Here is a 27,073-nt window from a genome sequence, read left to right as displayed (position 1 = left end):
AGCAAGCAATTCCCTTTATGAGCCTGTTGTACAGGAAATATAATATAAGAGAAGAGTCAATTTTACTTTAATGACATGTTTTGGTTGCTGTACAAAGTGGCGGCGGCTTCGGCAACGTAAGCGATGACAGATATTGAGGCTGTCAACATGTGCAAAATTTATGACATGCTAAATATACACCCGCTAAACTGTTATTTTTTGGCAAAATAAGCCAGCAACAACATAAATGAACATAATGTAATGTAATGGAAACCAAAAAGCCAATCAACTAAACACTACGGTAAATAGTATAAACGTGCACATAAAGAAAAACAAATCAAAATACTTACTCCTTAACACCCCCAACCCAGACACAAGTTCTCTTTGGAAAATCAAACTTGCCAATATTTTCCTTTAATCGCAGACTCTATTGTAAGGGACTAACACCCCTGTCTTTGCTTTAGAAATTTTCAAAGCATAATTTTTTTTTTGCACACTGTTTCTGTTTTTATTTTTGCAAAGCACCCTAATTTTCAAAATTTATCTGGTTAAAGGAAAATGTATTTTCCTCTTTTACCCTTAAGTGAGCATTCAGTTTAGGTCTTTTGTTAGACTAAATATTTGCAATTGTATTGAAAATTGGCAAAACATCAATTTAATGCCACAAAACAATCATAAAGTGTTTGAAGTGCGTGTGTGTTGCATGTCTATATTGTTAGAGATGTTGTTGCAAGACCAACACTTTACTCTTGTTAATGTTAACAAGGATTTGTTGTTGCTAAGTTTTTTTTGTTATTGTTGGTTGGTTGATATTTGTGTTAGAGGCTTTACACAATCTGATTTAAGGATTGCCTCATATTATATGCCATTTTCTATTTTTTTGCAGGCTTTAATCTGCATTATTATAATACAGTGGGAGAGTAAATAAGTGATACGAAAGTGGGGCGGGAGAATTAAAGATTTTTGAATTGAAGATCTATTGATGTTCGCCAAGAACAATCAGTTCACCATCCTACAAGTTTGCAATCAAAGCGAGGCTATAGATCAGAATATAGGCGACACTACTGAAGAGACTATTAAGGAGACTACAGACGCGACTATAGAAGAGAATATTGAGGAGACTCTAGACGAGATTATTGAAAAGACTCTAGACGATACTATTAAGGAGACTCTAGACGAGACTATTGAAGAGACTAGAGGCGAGGCTATTGAGGAGACCCTGGATGAGACTATTGATGAGACTATAGACAAGACTATTGAGGAGACTCTGGACGAGACTATTGAGGAGACTATAGACGACACTATTAAGGAGACTCTAGACGAGACTATTGAGGAGACTCTAGGCGAGACTATTAAGGAGACTCTAGAAGAGACTATTGAGGATACTCTAGATGAGACTATTGAGGAGACTATAGACGACACTATTGAAGAGACTATAGACGAAGCTCTTGAGGAGACTATAGCAGAGAATATTGAGGAGACTATTAAGGAGACTCTAGGAGACTATTGAGGAGAATCTAGACGAGACTATTGAGGAGACTATTACGGAGACTCTGGACGAGACTATTGAGGAGACTATAGATGAGACTAGAGATGAGACTATTGAGGAGACTATAGATGAGACTATAGACGAGACTATTGAGGAGACTCTAGGCGAGACTATTTAGGAGACTATTGAGGAGACTCTAGGCGAGACTATTGAGGAGACTATAGATGAGACTATAGACGAGACTATGGAGGAGACTCCAGGCGAAACTACTGAGTAGACTATAGATGAGACTATTGAGGAGACTCTAGGCGAAACTACTGAGTAGACTATAGATGAGACTATTGAGGAGACTATAGATAAGACTATAGAGGAGACTATAGATGAGACTATTGAGGAGACTATATATAATACTATAGACGAGACTATTAAGAAGACCCTAGATGAGACTATTGAGGAGACTATAGATTAGACTATTGAGGAGACTCTAGGCGAGACTATTGATAGACGAGACTATTGTGACTATTAAGGCGATTCTAGAAGAGACTCTAGACAAGACTATTGAGGAGACTATTGGCGAGACTCTAGACGAGACTATTGAGGAGACTCTAGACGAGACTATTGAGGAGACTATAGAAGAGACTATTAAGGAGACTATTGAGGAGACTCTAGATAAGACTATTGAGGAGACTATAGACGAGACTATTAAGGAGACTCTAGAAGAGACTATTAAGGAGACTCTAGAAGAGACTATTAAGGAGACTCCAGGCGAGACTATTGATGATACTATAGACGGGACTATTGAGGAGACTATAGATGAGGCTATTGAGAAGAATATTGAGCAGACTATAGACGAGACTATAGACGAGGCTATTGAGAAGAATATAGAGGAGACTGTAGACGAGACTATTGAGGAGACTATAGACGAGACTATTGAGGAGACTCTAGAGGAGATTATAGATGAGACTATAGACGAGACTATTGAGGAGAGTCTATTGAGGAGACTCTATACGAGACTATTGAGGAGACTATTGTAGAGACTATAGACGAGACTATTGATTAGACTATAGACGAGACTATTAAGGAGACTCTAGAAGAGACTATTAAGGAGACTCTAGAAGAGACTATTAAGGAGACTATAGACGACACTATTAAGGAGACTCTAGACGAGACTATTAAGGAGACTCCAGGCGAGGCTATTGAATAGACTATAGACGAGACTATTGATGAGACTATAGATGAGGCTATTGAGAAGAATATTGAGAAGACTATAGACGAGACTATAGACGAGGCTATTGAGAAGAATATAGAGGAGACTCTAGACGAGACTATTGAGGAGACTATAGACGAGACTATTGAGGAGACTATAGACGAGACTATTGAGGAGACTCTAGAGGAGATTATAGATGAGACTATAGACGAGACTATTGAGGAGAGTCTATTGAGGAGTCTCTATACGAGACTATTGAGGAGACTATAAACGAGACTATTGAAGAGACTATAGACGAGGTTATTGAGGAGAATATTTAGGAGACTATAGACGAGACTATTGAGGAGAATATTGACGAGATTACTGAAGAGACTATAGACTAGCTACTGAGGAGAATATTGATACGCTACTTCAATAGTCGCGTCTGTAGTCTATTGAGGAGACTCTAGACGAGACTATTGAAGAGACTAGAGACGAGGCTATTGAGGAGACTATTAAGTAGACTATTGAGGGGACTCTGGACGAGACTATTGAGGAGACTATAGACGACACTATTAAGGAGACTATAGACGAGACTATTGGGGAGATCCTATATGAGACTATTGAGGAGACTGTAGACGACACTATTGAAGAGACTATAGACGAGGCTCTTGAGGAGACTATAGCAGAGAATATTGAGGAGACTATAGACGAGACTATTAAGGAGACTATAGACGAGACTATTGAGGAGTCGCTTGAAGAGACTATAGACGAGACAATTAAGGAAACTGTAGACGAGACTATTAAGAAGACTATAGAAGAGACTATAGGCGCGGCTGTTGAGGATACTATAGATTAGACTATAGATGAGACGTATAGGCGAGAACTTAGTCGTACTGCTTTATAATGATATTCGCTTTATTTCACATATTTTTAAATAAAACTGCAGAAACTATTCATTTCCACCCTGTTGCTCTCAATCAATAATAGACACATGGAAAAACATGTCGTCTTCATCAATACTTGTTTCGGTTTTTTGGTCTTGTAAAATGGCTCTTTCACTATGCGGCTATTGATGTTTGTTTAGCAAAATATTTTATTGTAAATATTTTTCCATTCTAACCTTAATGCAAATATTACATTGTAGTTACAACTGCGAGGGTTGTTTTTATAGTGCATGTGTTACTTTAAAGATACAAAGGAAGAGGGGGAGCTGCAAATCAGAAGTAGGATGGTTAGGTTTTATTGATGTTGATTTTATTTCATTGTTACTTGTGCGGATTTGTGGGTTGTACTTTCTTTTGTTGTTAGATGTCTAGATGTTCGACAAAAATTGCTGTTCAATTGTTACCCACAACAAACCACCTTAACAATATTCGTATATTGTATGTGTTCGATAATCATTAAATCGAATTTAGATTTATTAGTAAAAATTATAGATTACCCTAGAGTATTGTTGCTAAAATAAGGGTGGACGGGGGAGCTGGATATTGTGATGCATATTGAGTATGGGTGTTGGCAAGCAAAGTAGTTATAGGGGTGGCGATAAGAGTTAAACAATTTAACATAAATTGGCAGTATAAATAACACATAGAATGGTAATAATTAATAAATTATTTAAATGTAAAACAAAACCGTACAAAATTTTCAAGAACATTTTCTACTTAAAGAAATAGAACCTGAACTAGATCTGGAACTGAACATGAAATGAACTATGACACATTTCAAATATACAAACACTTTAAACTCCTCCATGCCATATTTTCAATTTAATATCCTGGATTTGGCAATTCCTGTTCTAAATCAAAATAAATTGCATAAATATTTTGCAAGTTAAGTGTACAAAATACATCATTCTCCCATCCCACTCTCCTCCTAAACAAAATATTTTAATGGCAACAATACAAATTGTTAGCAAATCCCAATAAAATGTTTGCACAAAAACCCAAACACAGTTACAACGCAACCAAAGACTAGAAAAAAAAATCAGCAAAGAAAAATGTGTGGCATATTAAAACCTTAAACAAAACAATACAAAGTGGCCTCATTAAAGCACGCAACAAGTCTAGAAGTCTTTGGCATGTCCTTTGCCTTGGCCCTCATTTTTGAAATGAAATGCGAAAAATAACAGCACAATGAACAGCACCCAAGGAACAAGAAACCATGGCAAGCAAGCATTATACCAGCTGTAACCATGCATATTATTAGGGTACTTGTACCCAGTAACTACTACTAACGCCACTACTACGGCTACTTTTTTTTGGATTTGCTTGCAAAAACCAAATTATTATACAAAACAGAAAAAAATCACTTCTTCTGGTTCGACCAATTGTGGAAATTTGCAAAATTTTGGCAATAAAAATTCTCAGGATTTTTTTTTCAGGGATGAGGTCATGTATTATCGCTTTTAGGAAATGAAGTTATATGTGGGTTTGTTAAGGCGTTTGTAACGCTTATAGTCTAAAGACTTATAGTAACCGAGACTACAGATGAGAATATATACAATACTATTTACGAGACTATATACGAGAATATAGACGATACGGTAGACGATAATATAGACGAGACTATAGGCGAGACTATAGACGAGACTATAGTGGATACTATGTACGAACCTATAGACGAGACTACAGAGGATACTATAGACGAACCTATAGACGAGGCTATTGAGGAGAGCATTGAGGAGACTATAGATGAGGCTATTGAGGAGAATATTGAGGAGACTATTGAGGAGACTATAGAAGAGAATAGAGACGAGGCTATTGAGACACTCGACGAGACTATTAAGGAGACTCTAGACGAGCCTATTGAGGAGAATCTAGATGAGACTATTGAGGAGACTCCAGACGAGACTTTAAGGAGACTCTACACGAGACTATTGAGGAGACTCTACACGAGACTATTGAGGAGACTAGAGACGAGACTATAGACGAGGCTATTGAGGAAAATATTGAGGAGACTATAGACGAGACTATAGAAGCGACTAGAGACGAGAATATAGACGTGACTATAAACGAACCTATAGACGAGACTACAAAGGATACTATAGACGAGACTATAGACGAGACTATAGACGATACTATAGAGGATACTATAGACGAGACTATAGAGGAGACTATAGAGGAGACTATAGACGAGGCTATTGAGAAGAATATGGAGGAGACTATAGACGAGGCTATTGAGGAGACTATACACGAGGCTATTGAGAAGACTATAGAAGAGACTAGAGACGAGGCTATTGAGGAGAATATTCAAAAGACTATAGACGAGACTATAGACGAGACTATTTACGAGACTATATACGAGAATATAGACGAGAATATAGACGAGACTATAGACGAAGCTATAGACGAGACTATAGACGAAACTATAGACGAGACTATAGTGGATACTATGGACGAACCTATAGTCGAGACTACAGAGGATACTATAGACAAACCTATAGACTAGACTATAGAAGAGACTATAGTCGAGACTATAGACGAGACTATAGACGAGACTGTTGAAGAGACTATAGATGAGGCTATTGACGAGAATATTGAGAAGACTATAGACGAGGCTATTAAGGAGACTACACGAGACTATTGAGGAGACTATAGACGAGGCTATTGAGGAGAATATTGAGGAGACTATAGATGAGAATATTGAGGAGATTATAGACGAGACTATTGAGGAGACTATAGACGAGGCTATTGAGGAGAATATTGAGGTGACTATAGACGAGACTATATAAGAGACTATAGACGAGAATATAGACGAGACTATTAACGAACCTATAGACGAGACTACAAAGGATACTATGGACGAGACTATTGAAGAGACTATAGGCGAGGCTATTGAGGAGACTATATACGAGGCTATTGAGAAGAATATTGAAGAGGCTATAGACGAGACTATTGAAGAGACTATAGACGAAACTATTGAGGAGACTATAGACGAGGCTATTGAGAAGAATATTGAGGATACTATAGAAGAGACTAGAGACGAGGCTATTAAGGAGAATATTGAGGAGACTATAGAATAGACTAGAGACGAGACTATTGAAGAGACTATAGACGAGGCTATTGAGGAGACTATACACGAGGCTATTGAGGAGAATATTGAGGAGACTATAGACGAGACTAGAGGCGAGGCTATTGAGGAGACTATTGAGGATACTATATATGAGACTATGGAAGAGATTAGAGACGAGGCTATTGAAGAGACTAGAGGCGAGGCTATTAAGGAGAATATTGAGGAGACTATAGACGATACTAGAGACGAGACTATAGACGAGGCTATCGAGGAGACTATAAAAGATACTAGAAACGAGACTATAGACGAGGCTATTGAGGAGAATATTGAGGAGACTATTGACGAGACTATAGACAAGACTATAGAGGATACTATAGACGAGACTATTGATGATACTATAGATGAGACTATAGACAAGACTATAGAGGATACTATAGACGAGACTATTGAGGAGACTATACACGAGGCTATTGAGGAGAATATTGAGGAGACTAGAGACGAGGCTATTGAGGAGACTATAGAGGATACTATAGATGAGACTATGGAAGAGATTAGAGACGAGGCTATTGAAGAGACTAGAGACGAGGCTATTAAGGAGAATATTGAGGAGACTATAGAAGAGACTAGAGACGAGACTATAGACTAGACTATTGAAGCGACTATAGACGAGGCTATTGAGGAGAATATTGAGGAGACTATAGACGAGGCTATTGAGGAGAATATTGAGGAGACTATAGACTAGGCTATTGAGAAGAATATAGAGGATACTATAGACGAGACTATAGAAGAGACTAGAGACGAGGCTATTGAGCAGATTATAGACGAGACTATTAAGGAGACTCTCAACGAGATTATTAAGGAGACTCTAGACGAGACTATTGCAGAGACTCTAGATGAGACTATTGAGGAGAATATTGAGGAGACTATAGACTCTCGTCTCTATAGACGAAAATATAGACTATAGTCTCGTCTATAGATACTATAGACAAGGATTTGAGAAGACAAGACGATATAAACTAGAAATTAAAGACGTGAGGCTATAATCAAGAGATTATAGACCAGAGGTTGTAGACGAAAGACAATAGACGAGATACTATAGACGAGAGATTCTAGACAAGATACTATATACGAAAGACTATAGGCGAGAGACGAGAGACTATAGACGAGATATAATAGATTAGGGGCCTATAGACGAGATTATAGACGAAGGATAAGCCACCAGAGACGACTATAGACTAGAGAGCTGCAGACGAGAGACTATAGTCTAGATACTACAGACTACAGAACTATATATACGACTATAAACGATAGAATATATACGTGTGGTGAGCGACTAGAGACTAGAGACAAAATACTAGTGAGTAAAGACGGGAGACAATAGAGGAGACTTTGGCAACTTATGAATCATAGCCAGAGATACTTGTACATTTTTTGGCTCTTGACAGTGTTAACGGACCTTTAAATGAAAATATTTATTTTTCTGAAATTTCATTTCTTTATCGTAAAGTGTATTTTAAATTCGTCGTATTGCTAACTTTTATTTTTCTATCGTTTTATTCTTGCCATTTAACCAAATTTGCAAAACAATTTTTATGGCCCTCCCAAAAAACAAAACATTTATTTCGTACGCTTGAATATCGTGTAAAACAGCAAAGATTTTAAAATGCCATAAAATTTTCGTTTTAAATAAAACCTTATTTCCTGCTTAAACATAAAATGGAGCAAAAAAAAAACCCAAACCAAAGGCTATAACAAAAAAAAAAGAAAACATGGAACAGTTCCAAATACAGAAGAGAAGAAGAAAACCTAACCTTACATAACTTACTGACCGGCCGTTTTTCTTTCTGTGGTCTATTTTTGCAATACAATGGACAAATTGAAATGGATTTTTCTTACAAAATGTTTAAACAAAAATTAGGTCGCGTGCCTGTTGCCACAAAACGTCATTATTAAACACCACCAACCACTACTTTAGAAAGTCCTTATTTTTAAAAAAGAGGAGTTATTTTTTTTGTAACGTTTTTCCTTTTGTGTCCCTGTATAGAAGTGGTGGTAATTATTATGTTTTTGTTGAAATTTCACCCTTATTAGTTCCTAGAGTTTCATTTCAGCCTGTGACTGACCTTTATGATTATTGATTGACCTTCATTTATAGGCACAAGTTTGGCAACATAAATGTTGTATGCTTGTTGTGTGTGCCTCTCATTATTTGTTTTTCTTGCTGTACGTTTGTTATTTTAGCTGAGTGTAAGAATGAATGTGTGAAATGACCCCAGCGGTCATTGCATGATTAAGTAGCAATTGCTCGTCATCAATTTGTAGTTAACTAAAAGGGTTGTATGGTTTATTTTTTTTTTATTAAAACTGATGATAATTTAGTAATTTTTCTTGATTATTATTGATAGTAATTTAGTTGTATACTGTATGATTTAGGAGTGGAAATAAAGGGGTTAATAATTTATGAATAGAAAAACTTTTAGATTATAAACTCTCATAAATCTAAAACAACGAAAAATGCTCAAAATAAAACTTATACGACTGATGTTTTTGGGGGTTCATACAGTTTTTTTACTTGCAATATTATCTCAGCACTCAGTCTTCTTTGACAGTAGTCTTACTTTTATTATCAGAACTTCTTATCTGAGTCTTTCTCTATGAATTTGTATATATTAGATAAAATTTTAGCCAATTTTTCCTATTTGCTTCAAAGGAACAATCCATATATATAAATAACTGATTCAACATCATCAGCCCAAACTTCAAAACGTAGAGACAAAGTGTTTGGACTATAGGTTCCCCTCTCCCTATGTAATCCACTAAGAAAGGAATTTTTGGAAATTCGGCTAAATTCGGTAACCTTTTATCTTGCAAACTTTATCATCTTAAAATTGGGATGCGTATCTTTTAAACCATTAAAAATATAAACAAATTTTAGACCCGAACACACCAAATACAAATTTGGTACTTTTTGGAAATTCGAATCCCTAACGGAGATAATCCCTAAAAACGGAGATATACATTTTATTCAAAACTATTAAGCTAATTTACATAAAATGTTCAACATTTATTCCTATAGCCATACAAATATAAACTAATATAGTTTTATTTGGAACTCGAGAGTGAATATGTAGATTGGGACAAATTTCAAACTTGACGGTGTTTAGGAGAGACAAGGAAAATTGGTACTTTTTCTTCTAATGGTAAAAGATAGACCTAATGGTACTTTTTCGCTTTTCAAAAGGTACTTTTTGAATTTTCTATAATAATGAAGCTAGAATCAGAAAATTAAAAACATATTGTCCTGAATGCGTTAGAATTCACAAAAAGGGGATTTTTTATAATATCGAAGCTAGATAAGTACATAAAATTAACCAAATACGGTTCTAAGTGAACGAGAATCTAGAATCAAAATATTTTTTGAAATACACGGCCTAGCCGATCGGGACAAAATTTGACGTAGTCGTAGCCAAGGAGTATTCGAGTTAAATTTGTGTAAAAAAACTTGTCAAAAGGTCAATGGGAATCCCGCAATTCCTAAAAATTAGAGCGAAAATCCCACAATTTTGTTCATAGGATCCACATTTCCTTTGGGGCTGGGAAAATGCTTTGGGGATAAATAGGGAACACATCAAGATTTCTAAAGTTACTTTTCGTTTTTTTATCCCAGCTTTTGGATTTTAGAACATGTGACCGAAAGTCGAAATTTTTATAAAAAAAATTCCGAAGGGAGTAGGTGCGACATATTCCAAAAATAGAACATGGTTATTATACCAAAATATTCTCCGTAAAGATGCCTTACAGAAAAATATAAAATTGTTATGTGTTCTTAAAGAAAGTTTTGTTTTAATAAAAAAATAGTTATGTCACCTTTTCGCCCAAAAAACAACCAAAATGTAGAATTGTAAATTTATGGATCCATAATTGATACTGCTCTGAAATCGTTTGTATGTTATTCATTCGGTTGAAAATTACGACTTTTATTTTTAAAAAGCGGACCAAGGTATGGCAAAAGTTTAAAACTTCAATTTTGAAATGCCTATATTATAAGAGATAAGTAGAACACGCTATCATGTTTTTCAAGACATAGCTGAGGGCTTTCCAAAAATATAAAAATTTGTGAAATGGGATGGGAAACAAAAAGATTGCACGTGTTATATATTACATGTCGAAGGTACCCTACTTTGAGCCCCCATAGCGCCGCCCCTGAAAGATCTGTAGGGCCCATTTTAATAAATCCCGATCGGACCAGACGTTTAGAAATGCCTGATTTATTTCTCTGTGTTAGGTAAATTCTCTGCGAGATGTTAAGTTTTCCCTAATTAATTTGACTCGTAAAAAAACATTAGATAGACATGTTATACATCATTGGATAGGGGATTTTGTCTATTTTTCAAAAATAATTATAACTTTTGACAATTAACAAATTCATGGAAAACTTTTTAGAAAAATACTACAAAAAATGCTTTTTATTGAGTTCTTGCAAAAATAAAAATTTTTCAAATGAAAAAAAAATAATTATTTATGAATATTTTTTAATAAAATTTCACAGTTATATAGATTTTTCTATTGAAATTTCAAAAATAAAAACAAATTTGTTATCAGGAATCCCGTAATTTCCCAAAAAAAAATTTTGAAAAATCTTAAAAATTTAATTTTTTAGTTTTTTGGCTATAATATCCATAACAGAGAAGGAGTTATCGGAACCCTTTACAAAATAGTTAAAAACATATTAAGCCATCTAAACTATATTACTATATTTTGATATCGTTTATGCGATTTGAGCATTTTTTGCCCTAAAATTGAATTTTTCATAAAAAATAGACGTTTTTTGAATAGATCTGTTCCTCTCGGTATCAACAATTTTCAGATTTTTTTTCATTTAATTTAATTGATGCAAAGTTAGCTTTTCAAAAAGTATAAATTCTTTATACATCTTCTTAGAAATTTTTTGAGATAACTTAAAAAGAGAAAAACTACTTTTTTCCCAAAAAACTAGCCAAAAATCCTATTTTTAAAATTTTTTAAATTCAAATGCATATATGTATGTAACTTTGGGCTCAGTCATGATTTTTATTTGATACTAGTTGATCGCCCCGGCTTCGCCCGGTAGCTATTTACTACTGTTAGTTCTTCAAGTTTCTCCAACCCACATACACCAGCCTGTTCTTATTTATTTGCAAATAAAATATCTAAATTTGTACTGCATACTTTAGGGGGCTTTTTTTATTACAGTTGACTGGATTCAAAAAAAAAAAAATTCCGAGTTTTATCCGGAATTTTAGAATTTTTTTTCTTTACAAACCATCTTCTCAAAATTTCGAATTGAATAAAGCCGTTCTCAAGTGATGGCATTACATACATGGACCATTTCATTTTTATATATATACTAGTTGACCGCCCCGGCTTCGCCCAGTAGCATTTACTAATGTCAGTTCTTCAAGTTTCTCCAACCCACATACACCAGCCTGTTCTTATTTATTTGCAAATAAAATATCAAAATTTGTACTGCATACTTTAGGGAGCTTTTTTATTACAGTCGACTGGACCGGAATTTTTGAATTTTTTTTCTTTACAAACCATCTCCTGAAAATTTCGAATCGAATAAAAAAAATCACCCAAATCGCTCCAGCCGTTCTCACGTGATGCCATTACATACATGGAACATTTCATTTTTATATATATAGATAGATATACATTTGTTTCTAGTCTAATAAAAGAAAAATGGAGAAATATTGGGAAATATTTAGTAGGGTGGTTAACAATGTTGAACATTTAGGCCCCGATTACCGTTTACAACAGTTGTATTTTAGTGTTGTATTTTTTAAAATGCAAATGTAAATCATGATCGCATTTTAAAAAATACAACACTAAAATACAACTGTTGTAAACGGTAATAGGGGCCTTAATTTTCAAATGCGATTATCTCCTAACCTATAAGAGATAATTGATAGCTACAATGGGGTTTTTTCTAGTGCTTTATATATATAATTTTTTTGAAATTGTAACACAAACGAATATATACGATCGTTTTAAAAATTTAACATACCCGAGGTGTCCTACTTTGGTGTCTCTTGGCAGCGGTCCTGTTGGGTTCATTAGGTCCAAATTCAAAGCATAAACTTGACAACACTACTTCTTTACGTACGTCAAATTTCAATCAAATCGGACTAACCGTTTAGAAGTTACAGATTTATTTCCCTTCTTTTTATACCCTTCACCTTCGTGAGAAGGTTTGTCATTTCGTTTGTAATTTCTACATTTTTCATTTCCGACCCTATAAAGTATATATATTCTGGATCCTTATAGATAGCGGAGTCGATTAAGCCATGTCCGTCTGTCTGTTGAAATCAATTTTCTGAAGACTTCAGATATCTTCGGGATCCAAATCTTCAATAATTCTGTCAGACATGCTTTCGAGAAGTTTGCTATTTATAATCAGCAAAATCGGTCCATAAATAACGGAGATATGAGCACAAAACTGGGACAACCTCGATTTTTGACCTATTTTTGATCTACAGTGGGGAGCTCAAATGAGTACATGTTTCTATTTTGTGCATTTCTTATGGAATAAAAATAAAACTAATAAAGCAAATCCAAAAATTTTTTCTGTCATTTATTTTGTGTCTAATATGTAATAAAATGAATTACAATTCAAAACAAAAAACATTCAGTTATAAATAAAAAAACAGACAAAACTAAAATAACTCGCATGTACTCAATTTTGCACCCCACAATAACTTTAGGGAAGAATTACATTTTTTAAAAAAATTTTCAAAATCCTTTATTACGTAAATAAAATTTTACACGCATTAGCATATTTTCTATAAATTTTTCATTAAATTTTTTTGGAATACTCTCTCTCTCGTGCTCAATCCGCTGTTAAAGCTCGTACAAATTGGTAGGAGTTAATCGGTATTGTTTCAACCGCCAATTCACGATTCAATAAAAATTCTCAATAGGATTGAACTCAAGACATTGAGCTGATAACTGCATTAATAAGACATTTTTCTAGGAACACCATTCTTTACGATTTTTGACGTGTGCATTGGGTCACCATCCTATTGAAAAATTACTTCTTCTGCATGATTTCCTCTTTTATATACAAAAACGTGATGATGAGACTACAAAATCGGTATGGTGAGTCTGCAAAATACGCAGATGGTTTTCTTTTCCCATTATTTCATTGATTCTTTGCATGGGTCCAAGGTGGCACCATATAAAGCAACCCCATATCATTACCGTGTTTTACTGTTTCCTTACTGTGTCACCAATTTTGAAAAAATCGGCGAAATAATGAGTTAAGAAGACTATCTGCGTATATTGAAGACTAATCATACCGAATTTATAGACTTGCCATTCCGATTTTGTGGATAAGAGCGCCAATCATGCCGAATAAGTTATTTTACAGCAGAATGGCGAATTAAAGCACTCATCAAAAACTTTGAAAAATGGTTTAGTGAGCAAAATTTCTACCGAAATAGTGTCCAGTTCGATATACTGACCTCAATACGTAATCATCTTTGTGTTTTTCACATTCATCTTTTGACTTTGTAGATTATACGCTTATCCTGCAGAAGAAGTAATTTTTCAATAGGATGGTGACCCAATACACACGTCAAAAATCGTAAAGAATGGTGTTCCTAGAAAAATGTCTTATTAATGCAGTTATCAGCTCAATGTCTTGAGATCAATCCTATTGAGAATTTTTAGTGGATCGTGAATTGGCGGTTGAAACAATACCGATTAACTCCTACCAATTTGTACAGCGGATTGAGTACGAGAGAGAGAGTATTCCAAAAAAAGTTAATGAAAAATTTATAGAAAATATGCCAATGCGTGTAAAATTTTATTTACGTAATAAAGGATTTTGAAAATTTTTTTAAAAAATGCAATTCTTCCCTAAAGTTATTGTGGGGTGCAAAATTGAGTACATGCGAGTTATTTTAGTTTTGTCTGTTTTTTTATTTAGAACTGGATGTTTTTTGTTTTGAATTGTAATTAATTTTGTTACAAATTAAACATAAAATAAATGACAGACAAAATTTTTGGATTTGCTTTATTAGTTTTATTTTTATTCCATAAGAAGTGCACAAAATAGAAACATGTACTCATTTGAGCTCCCCACTGTATATCTGGATTACTAAGTCATTAATATAGACAATATGTATATCTAATGATAGATATTTCAAAGTCCATTGCCACGATGTATATAAAGCTATAGTAAGTTGGACCTACAATGGGTCAAAATCGGGAAAAATATTTTTAAACCCGAATTTTTTTTCATCAAAAAATTTTTTTTGTCATACATTTTTTTTTCCAAACAAAAAAATTTTAAAAAAGAAAATATAAAAAAAAAATTTTAAAAAAATTTGGAGAAAACTTTTTTAAAAAAAAATTAATAAACAATTAAAAAAAAATTAAATTTTGTTTGCCTAAAAATATTTAAAAAAATTTATTTTAAAGTATAATTTGGTGAAGGGTATATAAGATTCGGCACAGCCGAAGATAGCTCTCTTACTTGTTTTATTCTACTTCAATACTGAATTGCCCTTAATTGGTAGTCAGAGAAAAAGAACATTTTAAATCGTATAAATGGACTTAACCACTTTGCAATCTTAGCTAACAGTTCATAAAATAATACTTCAGATTAATACTCTTTCATTGTTTAGTCTGAATAGAACTAAAAATATTGAGCAATCCCTTTTTATACTCTTTTAAAATTTCGAATTTTTAAAAGATTCTATTTGACATGAAGTTGAAAATCTACTTAAATTAAACTAAAATGATTACCAATTCACAGGTTAGTAATTTTATGAATTACAGCCTATTATTATACTTTGAACTTTATTATTTACACAACCCTTAAAACTATGCTTTAATTTCTGTGATAAGTTTAAAGCAAACACAAACTAATGCTATCTACAATATAGTTTTCTAACTAAATTTATTATTTTTGCAGACATTTTTATAACTATCAATTGATTTTTCATCTCAGAAACAAATTTATTATTAAATTTTTTTTATTTGTTGTTGGCAAAACTAAACACATATAAATATGCAATACTTTTTTGCTACAAAACTTTTTATTCCAAAAAAACAATATCTAAAACACGTACAATACATACTTGTACTAAAGGCAATAATATTCAATAAAAAAAAAGAAAAAGAAACGGAAAAATCATGTATACAAGACAAAAAAAAAAGTACAATTTTGCCAACAGTTTTCTCAATTTTCATTGGTTGCTTACAAATGTGCAAAATCTTACACTCAAACACATTTAAACAGAAAAGAAATTGGAAAAAATTCAAACTCCTTTATTGCCCTTAAACCCCCCAAGACATGTGGGTCTATACGAGCAGCTATACATGTCACTTGGGGAACGAAGGAAGGAAGAGCAGTAGAGGATGTCCACATCTGTGTTTTACTCGTACTCTCGTCTACTCTTTATTGATTGTAAAATAAAAAATGTCACTGTTTTTTTTTCTTTAGCTGGAAGAGCAACAAAACAGAGAAAAAGTATCGAACATTAAGAAATTTTCAATTGAATTTTTATGTTGCAAAGTTTTGTGCCCCCAACCCCAGCTCACACACAACTTTGCTTTTGCAAGCATTTGGTTGGGGGACAAGGGCAAGAAGAATTGTTGTACTATGTGCTAAAAGTAAAGGGAGGAGCAAATAAAGGAAGTGCATTATGTATTTACAATATATTTATTATTATTCTACTGTTATGACAGTTTCGATGGTTGCTGTCAGGGGAATTTGATTGAAAAACTACAAAAAAAAATAATATAAATTTATTATGTTTAAGACAACTGGCTACATGTATTGTAAAATATGGAGATTATTGTTAATGGATTTGTAGGTTTAATGAAAATAATGCCAAAGAAAATGAAAATAATTTAAAATTTAATTTAAAGTGGAAAAGATTTACAATTTTTCTTAGAAAACTAAACAAAATTCGGAATTTACTATGTTGAAATACATTTCTAACAAGTTTCTTAAAATCTATTCCCTTCTCTTCAACAGAGAGCTCTTTACTCCTAACATTAGCATTGCATACTTTCAGGTAAACAATTCAGTTTAAATTCTCTTCCACTTATTCATTTCCTAAGCTTGCACACACGTGTTCTAAATCACAATATTTATAGATTTTAAATTAAAAACGAAAAGAAATAAAAAACAACATTTTTCTCAATCATTGTCACAAAACATATTGCTCTTAAATGTCATTTTCATATTGAAGAGTCATCAATTTTCTAACGTATCTCTAAAGCCTTTAAATATGCAAATGTCTTGGACATAAAAGCAAAACTCATGGCACGTGTTGCCAGTGCAAGAAAGTGGTGTTAAATTGGAAATTTTACTTTTAAGAGAGGTGTGTGCTTAGAAATATTTATTTATGATTTTAAGGAATTGATTTGAAAAGTGATAGATAATAATGGTTGATGGAAGCAGTGTTTTGAAAATGTTTGATACAAATTTGTAGATTTGTTTTTTTTTTTTGGTGCCTCACAAAAACATTTGAATCTAATAGATACATGCTTCACAGTTTATACATTTTAGTAGATTTTTGTTCACGCTTTTTTATTTTTTAGCAGATAGTTTTACATTTAGCGTTTTATATGAACCAAAAATAGTACCTACTTGGTGAAGGGGCCGAAAAAATGTATTATACCCTCCGCCATATAGCAACGCCCTAACTCGTTTTTTCCAAAAATTTTGTTATTTGCATACTTCGATAGATAATCCCCTAATACACCATTAATAAAATAAAATTAAATGTCACAACATTAAATTGGTTGAAGACCTTCATAAAAGTCTGTGTTAAAAAAAATTGCAACTACAGAACTTTAAGTTTTATTAAGTTGTTTCCTTCTCCTCTAAAGTAATGAAAATGTTTGTTAGGGCCTTTCTATATTAAGGTAGCGATGTACAAGTTTGTAATTTCTACATTTTTCATTTGCGACCCAACAAAGTATATATATTCTGGATCGTTATAGATAGCGAAGTCGATATATCCATATCCGTCTGTCGGTCTGTATGTTGAAATCAACTTTCCGAAGCCCCTAAATAACATATATACAAGATTTATACATCAATATATCAGGAATTCTTCCGGCTCGGTTGCTATTTAAAATCGACTTGATCGGCCAATAAACGACTGAGATATTAGGAAAAAAACGGTAAAACCTAGATTATTGGCCTATTTATACCCTTCACCTTCGTGAGAAGGGTATATATAAGTTTGTCATTCCGTTTGTAATTTCTACATTTTTCATTTCCGACCCTATAAAGTATATACATTCTGGATCCTTATAGATAGCGGAGTCGATTAAGCCATGTCTGTCTGTCTGTCTGTCTGTCTGTCTGTCTGTCTGTCTGTCTGTCTGTCTGTCTGTCTGTCTGTCTGTCTGTCTGTCTGTCTGTCTGTCTGTCTGTCTGTCTGTCTGTCTGTCTGTCTGTCTGTCTGTCTGTCTGTCTGTCTGTCTGTCTGTCTGTCTGTCTGTCTGTCTGTCTGTCTGTCTGTCTGTCTGTCTGTCTGTCTGTCTGTCTGTCTGTCTGTCTGTCTGTCTGTCTGTCTGTCTGTCTGTCTGTCTATCTGTCTGTCTGTCTGTCTGTCTGTCTGTCTGTCTGTCTGTCTGTCTGTCTGTCTGTCTGTCTGTTTGTCTGTCTGTTGAAATCAGTTTTCTGAAGACCCCAGATATCTTCGGGATCCAAATCTTCAATAATTCTGTCAGACATGCATGGCTGAGATATGAGGAAAAAACCAAGACAACCTCGATTTTTGACCTATATCTGGATTACTAAGACATTAATATAGACAATATGGATATCTAATGATAGATATTTCAAAGACATTTGCAACGACGTATATAAGACCATAGTAAGTTGGACCTACAATGGGTCAAAATCGGAAAAAAAATTTTAACCCGAATTTTTTTTTTCAAAAAAACAAGTCTATAGTAAGTTGGACCTACAATGGGTCAAAATCGGGGAAAATATTTTTAACGCGAATTTTTTTTCATCTAAACATTTTTTTGTCATAAATTCTTTTTTGAATTTTTTTTTTTTAAAAAATTAAAAAAAAAAAAAATTTTAAAAAACTTTTTTAAAAAAATTAAAAAACAATTTGGAAAAAAAAATTTTTTTAAATTTAAAAAAAAAATTAATTTTGTTTAAATAAAAATTTAAAAAAAATATTTTTAAGTATAATTAGGCTCTCTTACTAGTTTTTAATATTTTTATTTAATTAAACACATAGTTAATAGCATCAACGTTAAAAAACATACAGTTACGTTTTTATCTTTTAAAAACGGTGGTTTATTTGCTTTAAATAAACCGTACTTTAAATTGTAAATTAAAGCGATCAGTACCGCAATTCTGTAACTTTTTATACTTTCCTGCCGATGTCGTTAAGTAACGAAAAATATCGGTTGCTTTCACGAATTTTATATTCACTATTTGAAGTTAACGATATCTCTCGGTAATAAATTTTAACGACGAATATAGTTAAAAATATAAATGTCAATATTTTTAAAATTAAAAAATCATAAAAATATTCACTATTTGTTCGTGTTTGCAGATAAATTCGTAGTCGTGTGAATAAATAATCGAATTTGTATATAAAAATCAAGCATCAGCTCACCCAAATATGTTCCCGAAACCTACTGAAAACAAAAGAACAAGAGTTTTTTTATGTATATGCCACCACAAGTGATCATTGATTCAGAATTTAGATATGTGTTGTTATAAGGACAGTCGACAAATTCCTATGAATTTCCTTCTTAGAATACGGTCTTATATAACTTTATACTCGTATCACATCGCCAAATATGGTTTAAAATGATGACTAGGAAATTTGAATATAGGGACAAACATTATACACTCCAGAAATGTGTTAAATACGGATATTATGCCCCAAATAAATGTTGCTATTAACCCCTTGTGGACCAAGGCTTTAAATCTTTGAAAAGGTTTAATTTTTTTTATGAAGTATTGAAAATAGGAACCTATTTAAAAAAATTTAACTTTGTGTAGGACCTGCAAGGATCCGAAAGGGACCTGGTACCGTTGAGTCAGTATCAGCCAAAAGATAAAAAAAACTCATAGATTTTTGTTTAAAATTTATTAATATATTGATTAGTTTTGTAACATTTATAACATTTTCTATTACAAGTCTATGTTATGGTATTTTGCGACACAGTATTTTTTATCATTACAACATAAATAAACACCACAATGGGAACATGAAATAATTTACCGTTATTCTGGGTAAGCGAGTTTGCCAATAGGCAAAAAAATATGTTATTCCAAATACTTCAAAGTACTTTTGGGCAAAAAGGGTCAAAATATGGTTTGCTTTCATTTTGTAAGCTTAAAGGGTTAAATTGAAATTTATAATGTAATTTGGTAACAATACTTAATTTCGTTCAATATGCACTTACAAGCATTATAATCAAAATATCTATCTTTAATATTACATGCATTCTAACAATTTGAATCGCTATACTCATGAATTTTAGAAGAGATGGAAGTTTTTAAGGCTATTTTTATACACTTCACCTTCGTGAGAAGGGTATATATAAGTTTGTTATTCCGTTTGTAATTTCCACAATATAATTTTCCGACCCTATAAAGTATATCTATTCTTGATCCAATGTTTGTCTGTCTGTCTGTTGAAATCAACTTTCCGAAGCCCCCAAATAACTTACATACACGATCAATATCTCTGGAATTCTTCCGACTCGGTTGCTATTTACAATCGGTCCACAAATGGCTGAGATATAAGGAAAAAAAACCAGGACAACCTTGATTTTTTACATATTTTTAACATATCTGGATTACTAAGTCATTAATATAGACAATATGGATATCTAATGATAGATATTTCAAAGAAAATACTTACGTATAAGACCACAGTAATTTTGACCTACAATGGTTCAAAATCGGAAAACAAAATGTATAACCCGAATTTTATTTACACCAAAAGTTTTTTGTTCGCTAAATATTAAAAAAAACAAAAAAAAAATTTTTTTAATTTAAAAAAAAATTCTAAAATTTTTTTTTTCAAAAATATTAAAAAACGAGTTTGGAAAAAACATTAATCTTGTTTACCTAAAAATATTTAAAATTTTTATTTTGAAGTATAATTTGGTGAAGGGTATATAAGATTCGGCATAGCCTAATATAGCTCTCTTACTTGTTAACTTTTTTATTTAATATGAAGACATACAAATGTACAGAATTAAAAAAGCGTTCTAAAGATGCTTGTATTATTATACTTTTCCTTATTATTAAATTTCCGAAATTTGGGTAGTGGGTGTCCTTCCCAAGGGCTGCAAAATAGTTTTTTTCTATCTCTCTAGAGTCTATACTAAAAATTGAGTCGTTTTAATGAGTATATTTAAAAGAAAAGAATTCAAAAACTAATTTTCGGTTTTTTACTCTTACATTTAAAACAATACCAACATAACCTTAAGCTTAGATAGCAAAAGCACTAAGTCGCTTTTTAATGTTTCAATATTTCTTTCACAATATAGGCAATATGTATATCAAAATTTTTATTTCAGTGAGTACTTTACATCTAAGTTATAATATTTTAAAGATTTCTTAATTTAAAAAAAAAATCTCATGTAAAATGTGTGAAAAAATCTAATTTTCCATCATAAATTTTTAATTTTATATAAACCTGTTGTAATGTTTTTACATTTTCTTATATATTAATTAAAAAGCTATTCAACGATACCCATAAACATATATTTTTGAGCACAATTAAAATTTCAAAATTTGGGAAGGAACCCCAATCGCCAGATTTTGAAAAAGTTTTATACCCTTAGTAAGCCTATTTAAAACTAAACAATTAAATGCAGATATTTGAAACACTTTCTATATTGAATAAATTAGTTATTGATCAAAATCCAGTTTTTTGTAGTATTTTTTATAGTTTTTGTCTCATAACTTTTTAATTTGATATGAGGACCTACTAATATTTTTACATTTTGTAATAGCTTAATGAAAAATCTTTAAAACGATACCCATAATGATATAGTTTTATTCATAAACAAAAATTTACAAATAAGGGAAGGAACCCCAGTCATCAGATTTTTTACAAAAATGTAGCGCGATAGAAAGCCGGTTAAAAAGTAAACAGTTAAATGTTGGCATTTAAAACCCCAGCATATTAAATGTGTAAGTTATGTGGTAAAACTCTTACAAATCAAGACTTGCATTTTCATTAATGGACAATATTTAATCTAAACATCATTTGCCTACTGCTGATAAAGTTTATTTTTTAAGATTCATTTTTTTGTTACTTAAATTTGTTAAACATTTTGTTTTAAACACCTTTTCGCCTTTAAAAACCCACAATCGCAGCACTTTCTTTAAATTTGCCTTGAATTTTGTTGGCGTTTAATTTAATTTAGGTCACTACTGGTCAGTGCCTTAAAAATACAATCAACCAACAAAAAAATAAAAAATAAAATAAAATCGTAGACGTTGTTGTAGCTGTGGTACCCTTAAGGCATTTGCAGTCTTTAGTTTAAACTGCAACAGCTGCTAATGGTGTTGATTCACACTGATTTTATTACTTTATAAGATGATTTTGCCTTGACTTTGAATTTGCAATAAAACAAGAAAAAGCTGGAGATGGTGGCTGCAAAATAAAAATGCTTTAATACTAATAAAAGTTGGCAACAAAAAAAAAACAACTTACTACCGCCACATAAAGAAGGACAGACGGACTACTAACTGATTTTTATTTTTAGTTTTTTTGTTATAGTTTTTTTTCGTTTGTTTTGCAAACCAAAACTGAAATGAATACACAACTAAGTGTGAAAAATGGTAGTTTATTTTTATGGCCATTTAACAAGGGAAAAGAGAGACAGACCAGCCAGCCAGCCAGCAACAATAATAATATGTAGCTAGAAAAAAAGTAACAGCAGCCAGCAGCCAATGGCTGTGTTAAATATCAACAGCATTAATAGCTAGTGGACGTTGCTATTTCAGCAGCATTTTCAACAGAACGAGTGAGGGAGCTGGCCAAAACTAGATATTAAATATTTTGGGTGGCCTTAGTTGCGTTAGGTGTTGACCATCATGATGCGTTTGTGGCCCAAAACACCACGTGCATATATGCCAACACTTTTCTCTGTCTCTTGGTTTGTTATACAAAACTTAAAACTAGCGAAAAACATTTAAACAAAAACAAACAATTTAATACAAAAACCAAAGGAAAAATAAAAAATCCATAGTAAAGAGCCATGCAACAGAAACAAAAGGTAGACGACACCAGGAAGTTAGGGAGATAAATATGTCTAAGCCTTTGTTAAATGTCCTAGACGCGCGTAAAAATTGTTTTTTTGTATATAAAAAAGAACAGAAATAGCTTTACTAGACGCCAGCCACCACTAATGCCGCCGCCATACATAATGACCAATTTCCGCATCCCTGGAGGTTAACGGACATTTTCTGTTGTGCTGCATTCGCCATTAAAATGGAGAATTCTTGGGCAAACTTTAACTTTAGGAAATGGTTTTTAAAAAATGCATGAAACAGAAAAAGTAATATAAAGTAATAGTTTAAAGGACTTTAAGGATATGTTTAAAAACATGTTTAAAAAGCTTTTTGTTTTTTAAATTTAAAAGAAAGAACTACATTAAGACCTGAGATTGAAGCTAAAATTTGTCAACATTAATATCTAAGATTAAAGCTAAAATTTCTCAACGTAAAGACCAAAGATTGAAGAAAAAATTGTTCAGCAGAAATGAAGCTGAAATTATTCAACATAAATACCTAAGATTGAAGCTGAAATTGTTCAGCAGAAACACCTGAGCTTCAAGCTAAAATTGTTCAGCAGAAAGACTTAAGATTGAGGCTAAAATTGTTCAGTAGAAAGACCTATGATTGAAGCTAAAAATTCTCAGCAGGAAGTCCTACGATTGCAGCTAAAATTGGTCAAAGTAAAGACCTAAGATTGAAGCTAAAGACCTAAGATTGAATCTAAAATTGCTCATTAGAAATACCTGAGATTGAAGCTAAAAATTCTCAGCAGGAAGTCCTACGATTGCAGCTGAAATTTGTCAAAGTAAAGACCTGAGATTGAAGCTAAAATTGTACAGCAGAAAGACCTGAGATTCAAGCTAAACTTGTTCAGTAGAAAGACTTAAGATTGAGGCTAAAATTGTTCAGTAGAAAGACTTAAGATTGAAGCTAAAAATTCTCAGCAGAAAGGCCTACGATTGCAGCTGAAATTGGTCAAAGTAAAGACCTACGATTGAAGCTGAAATTGCTCAACATAAAGACCTGAGATTGCAGCTAAAATTGGTCAAAGTAAAGACCTAAGATTGAAGCTAAAATTGTTCAGCAGAAAGACCTGAGATTGAAGCTAAAATTTCTCAGTAGAAAGTCCTACGATTGCAACTGAAATTGGTCAAAGTAAAGACCTAAGATTGAAGCTAATATTGTTCAGCAGAAAGACCTGAGATTGAAGCTAAAATTTCTCAGCAGAAAGACTTACGATTAAAGCCGAAATTTGCCAACGTAAAGACCTAGGATTGAAGATAAAATTGCTCAGCAGAATGACCTAAGATTGAAGCTAAAATTGCTCATTAGAATGACCTAAGATTGAAGCTAAAAATTGCAAGCAGAAAGTCCTACGATTGCATCTGAAATTGGTCAAAGTAAAGACCTAAGATTGAAGCTAAAATTGTTCAGCAGAAAGACCTAAGATTGAAGCTAAAATTGTTCAACATGAAGAGCTAAGATTCAAGCTAAAATTGCTCAACATAAAGACCTGAGATTCCAGCTAAAATTGTTCAGCAGAAAGACTTAAGATTGAGGCTAAAATTGTTCAGTAGAAACACCTAAGATTGAAGCTAAAATTGTTCAGCAGAAAGACCTGAGATTGAAGCTGAAATTGGTCAAAGTAAAGGCCTAAGATTGCAGCTAAAATTGCTCATTAGAAAGACCTAAGATTGAAGCTAAAAATTCTCAGCAGAAAGTCCTACGATTGCAGCTGAAATTGGTCAAAGTAAAGACCTAAGATTGAAGCTATAATTGTTCAGCAGAAAGACCTGAGATTGAGGCTAAAATTTCTCATCAGATAGACCTACGATTAAAGCCGAAATTTGCCAACGTAAAGACCTAAGACTGAAGCTAAAATCGCTCATTAGAAAGACCTAAGACTGAAGCTAAAATCGCTCATTAGAAAGACCTAAGATTGGAGCTAAAAATTCTCAGCAGTAAGGCCTACGATTGCAGCTGAAATTGGTCAAAGTAAAGACCTACGATTGAAGCTGAAATTGCTCAACATAAAGACCTAAGATTGGAGCTAAAAATTCTCAGCAGAAAGTCCTACTATTGCAGCTGAAATTGATCAAAGTAAAGACCGAAGATTGAAGCTAAACTTGTTCAACAGAAAGACCTAAGATTGAGGCTAAAATTGTTCAGTAGAAAGACCTAAGATTGAAGCTGAAACTGTTTAACATGAAGACCTGAGATTCAATCTAAAATTTTTCAACAGAAACCTAAGATTGAAGCTAAAATTTCTCATCAGAAAGACCTACATAAAGACCTGAGATTCAAACTAAAATTCTTCAACAGAAACCTAAGATTGAAGTTAAAATTACTTAGCGGAAAGACCTGCGATTGAAGGTAAAATTTCTCAACAGAAAGACCTACGATTAAAGCTGAAATTATCCAACGTAAAGACCTACGATTGAAGCTGAAATTGCTCAACATAAAGACCTGAGATTGAAGGTAAAATTTCTCAGTAGAAAGACCTAAGATTGAAGCTAAACATTTTTAGCAGAAAGTCCTACGACTGCAGCTGAAATTGGTCGAAGTAAGGACCTAAGATTGAAGCTAAAATTGTTCAGCAGAAAGACCGGAGATTCAAGCTAAAATTGTTCAACATAAAGAGCTAAGATTGAAGCTAAAATTGCTCATAAGATTGAAGCTGAAACTGTTTAACATAAACACCTGAGATTCAATCTAAAATTGTTCAAGATTGAAGCTAAAACTTCTCAGCAGAAAGACCTACGATTGCAGCTGAAATTGGTCAAAGTAAAGACCAAAGATTGAAGCTAAAATTGTTCAGCAGAAAGACCTGAGATTCAAGCTAAAATTGTTCAGCAGAAAGACCTAATATTGAGGCTAAAATTGTTCAGTAGTAAGACCTAAGCTTGAAGCTGAAAATGTTTAACATAAAGACCTGAGATTCAATCAAAAACCTAAGATTGAAACTAAAATTGTTCAACATAAAGACCTGAGATTTAAACTAAAATTCTTCAACAGAAACCTAAGATTGAAGCTGAAATTTCTTAGCAGAAAGATCTACGATTCAAGCTAAAACTTTTCAACCTAAAGACCTTCGATTGATTATATTACATATGTATATCCAATAACATATTATCTCTCTTTTTATATTTAAACAAAAATCTCATTTTCTTCATTTGTTTTTTTTTTGTTTTTATTTTTCTCAGAAATCATTATTTGCCAGAAAACCAAATAAATAATAAAACAATCTTGCGAAAACTAAACAAACATATTGAACTTAAAAATTACCCTTTTGACTCACGTTTTAAAATATCATCAAAATAATATCTACAAGTTACCTTTTTTATAAGTTTTTTTTCTTTTATTCGCTAAATATCCACATATGTTGTGCCAAGATACATTGATATTAACATTAAATCATAAAACTGCAAAAAACAGCAACAATAACAAATAACAACAACAACTTCAGCTAAAAATGTTTATATAAACAAAATTACCTGTACTTAAACATTATTTAAATTTGTTTTTGATCTAAAACGTGACCATGCAAACGAATCTAAAGAACTTCTCAGCTACAGCAACAACAGAAAAGTAACTCAATTGCAACTATAACAACAACAAAACAATTTAACTCCCATAAGGTGAACTACATATTCGAATGTGTGTATTGGATGGGGGAAAGGGTAACAATCGAAGGACAGAAAAGATTTACACCTATAGAATCTGTTAAAAAAAAAATAGTACTACGCTTCAGGCTCTTAACAGGATACATAATAGACATCAGATATTTTTCATTATTTTAGGGATGAAGTAGATGAGGATATTAAAAAGGAGTGAAAAGATTTGGTGTGTTTGGACACTGGCTCCAAAGTAATTGTCCCATTATATTCTGGCATCCTTGGAAATAAAAATGCTGACTAGAGCCTAACAAAAGTTTCTTATTTAAATGAAATTGTAGTGGAAAGGGTTATTCATATCATCCTGGTTGGATTATCGAATACACTGATGATGCATATCATAATATTAATAGGCAAGTCGATTTCTTTAGACCCCTTTTACTCTCACATTATACATTTAATTTCGGCAAGAAATATACCATTTTAAAGGGATTTATTCACAGAAGTGC

At 32.6% G+C, this 27,073-nt stretch overlaps 1 protein-coding gene across 1 annotated transcript; it reads left to right on the top strand.

Annotated features, from left to right (window-relative positions):
* The first annotated feature begins 6,825 nt into the window (after nt 1–6,825).
* LOC135959938 (ring-infected erythrocyte surface antigen-like) lies at nt 6,826–7,314 on the top strand. Its single transcript, XM_065511087.1, has one exon. It carries the CDS (start codon nt 6,826–6,828, stop codon nt 7,312–7,314), a length of 489 nt encoding a protein of 162 aa, XP_065367159.1.
* Nucleotides 7,315–27,073: the final 19,759 nt, after the last annotated feature.

The sequence above is a fragment of the Calliphora vicina genome, chromosome 5 (assembly GCF_958450345.1).
Source record: "Calliphora vicina chromosome 5, idCalVici1.1, whole genome shotgun sequence".
In the NCBI taxonomy this organism is placed as follows: domain Eukaryota; kingdom Metazoa; phylum Arthropoda; class Insecta; order Diptera; family Calliphoridae; genus Calliphora; species Calliphora vicina.
Note: the sequence above shows the minus strand (reverse complement) of the source record. Positions and strands in the feature narration are given on the sequence as shown.

Excerpts from the sequence above, each read along its gene's own strand:
- LOC135959938 (XM_065511087.1), top strand. The coding sequence starts at position 6,826 with ATGGAAGAGATTAGAGACGAGGCTATTGAAGAGACTAGAGGCGAGGCT.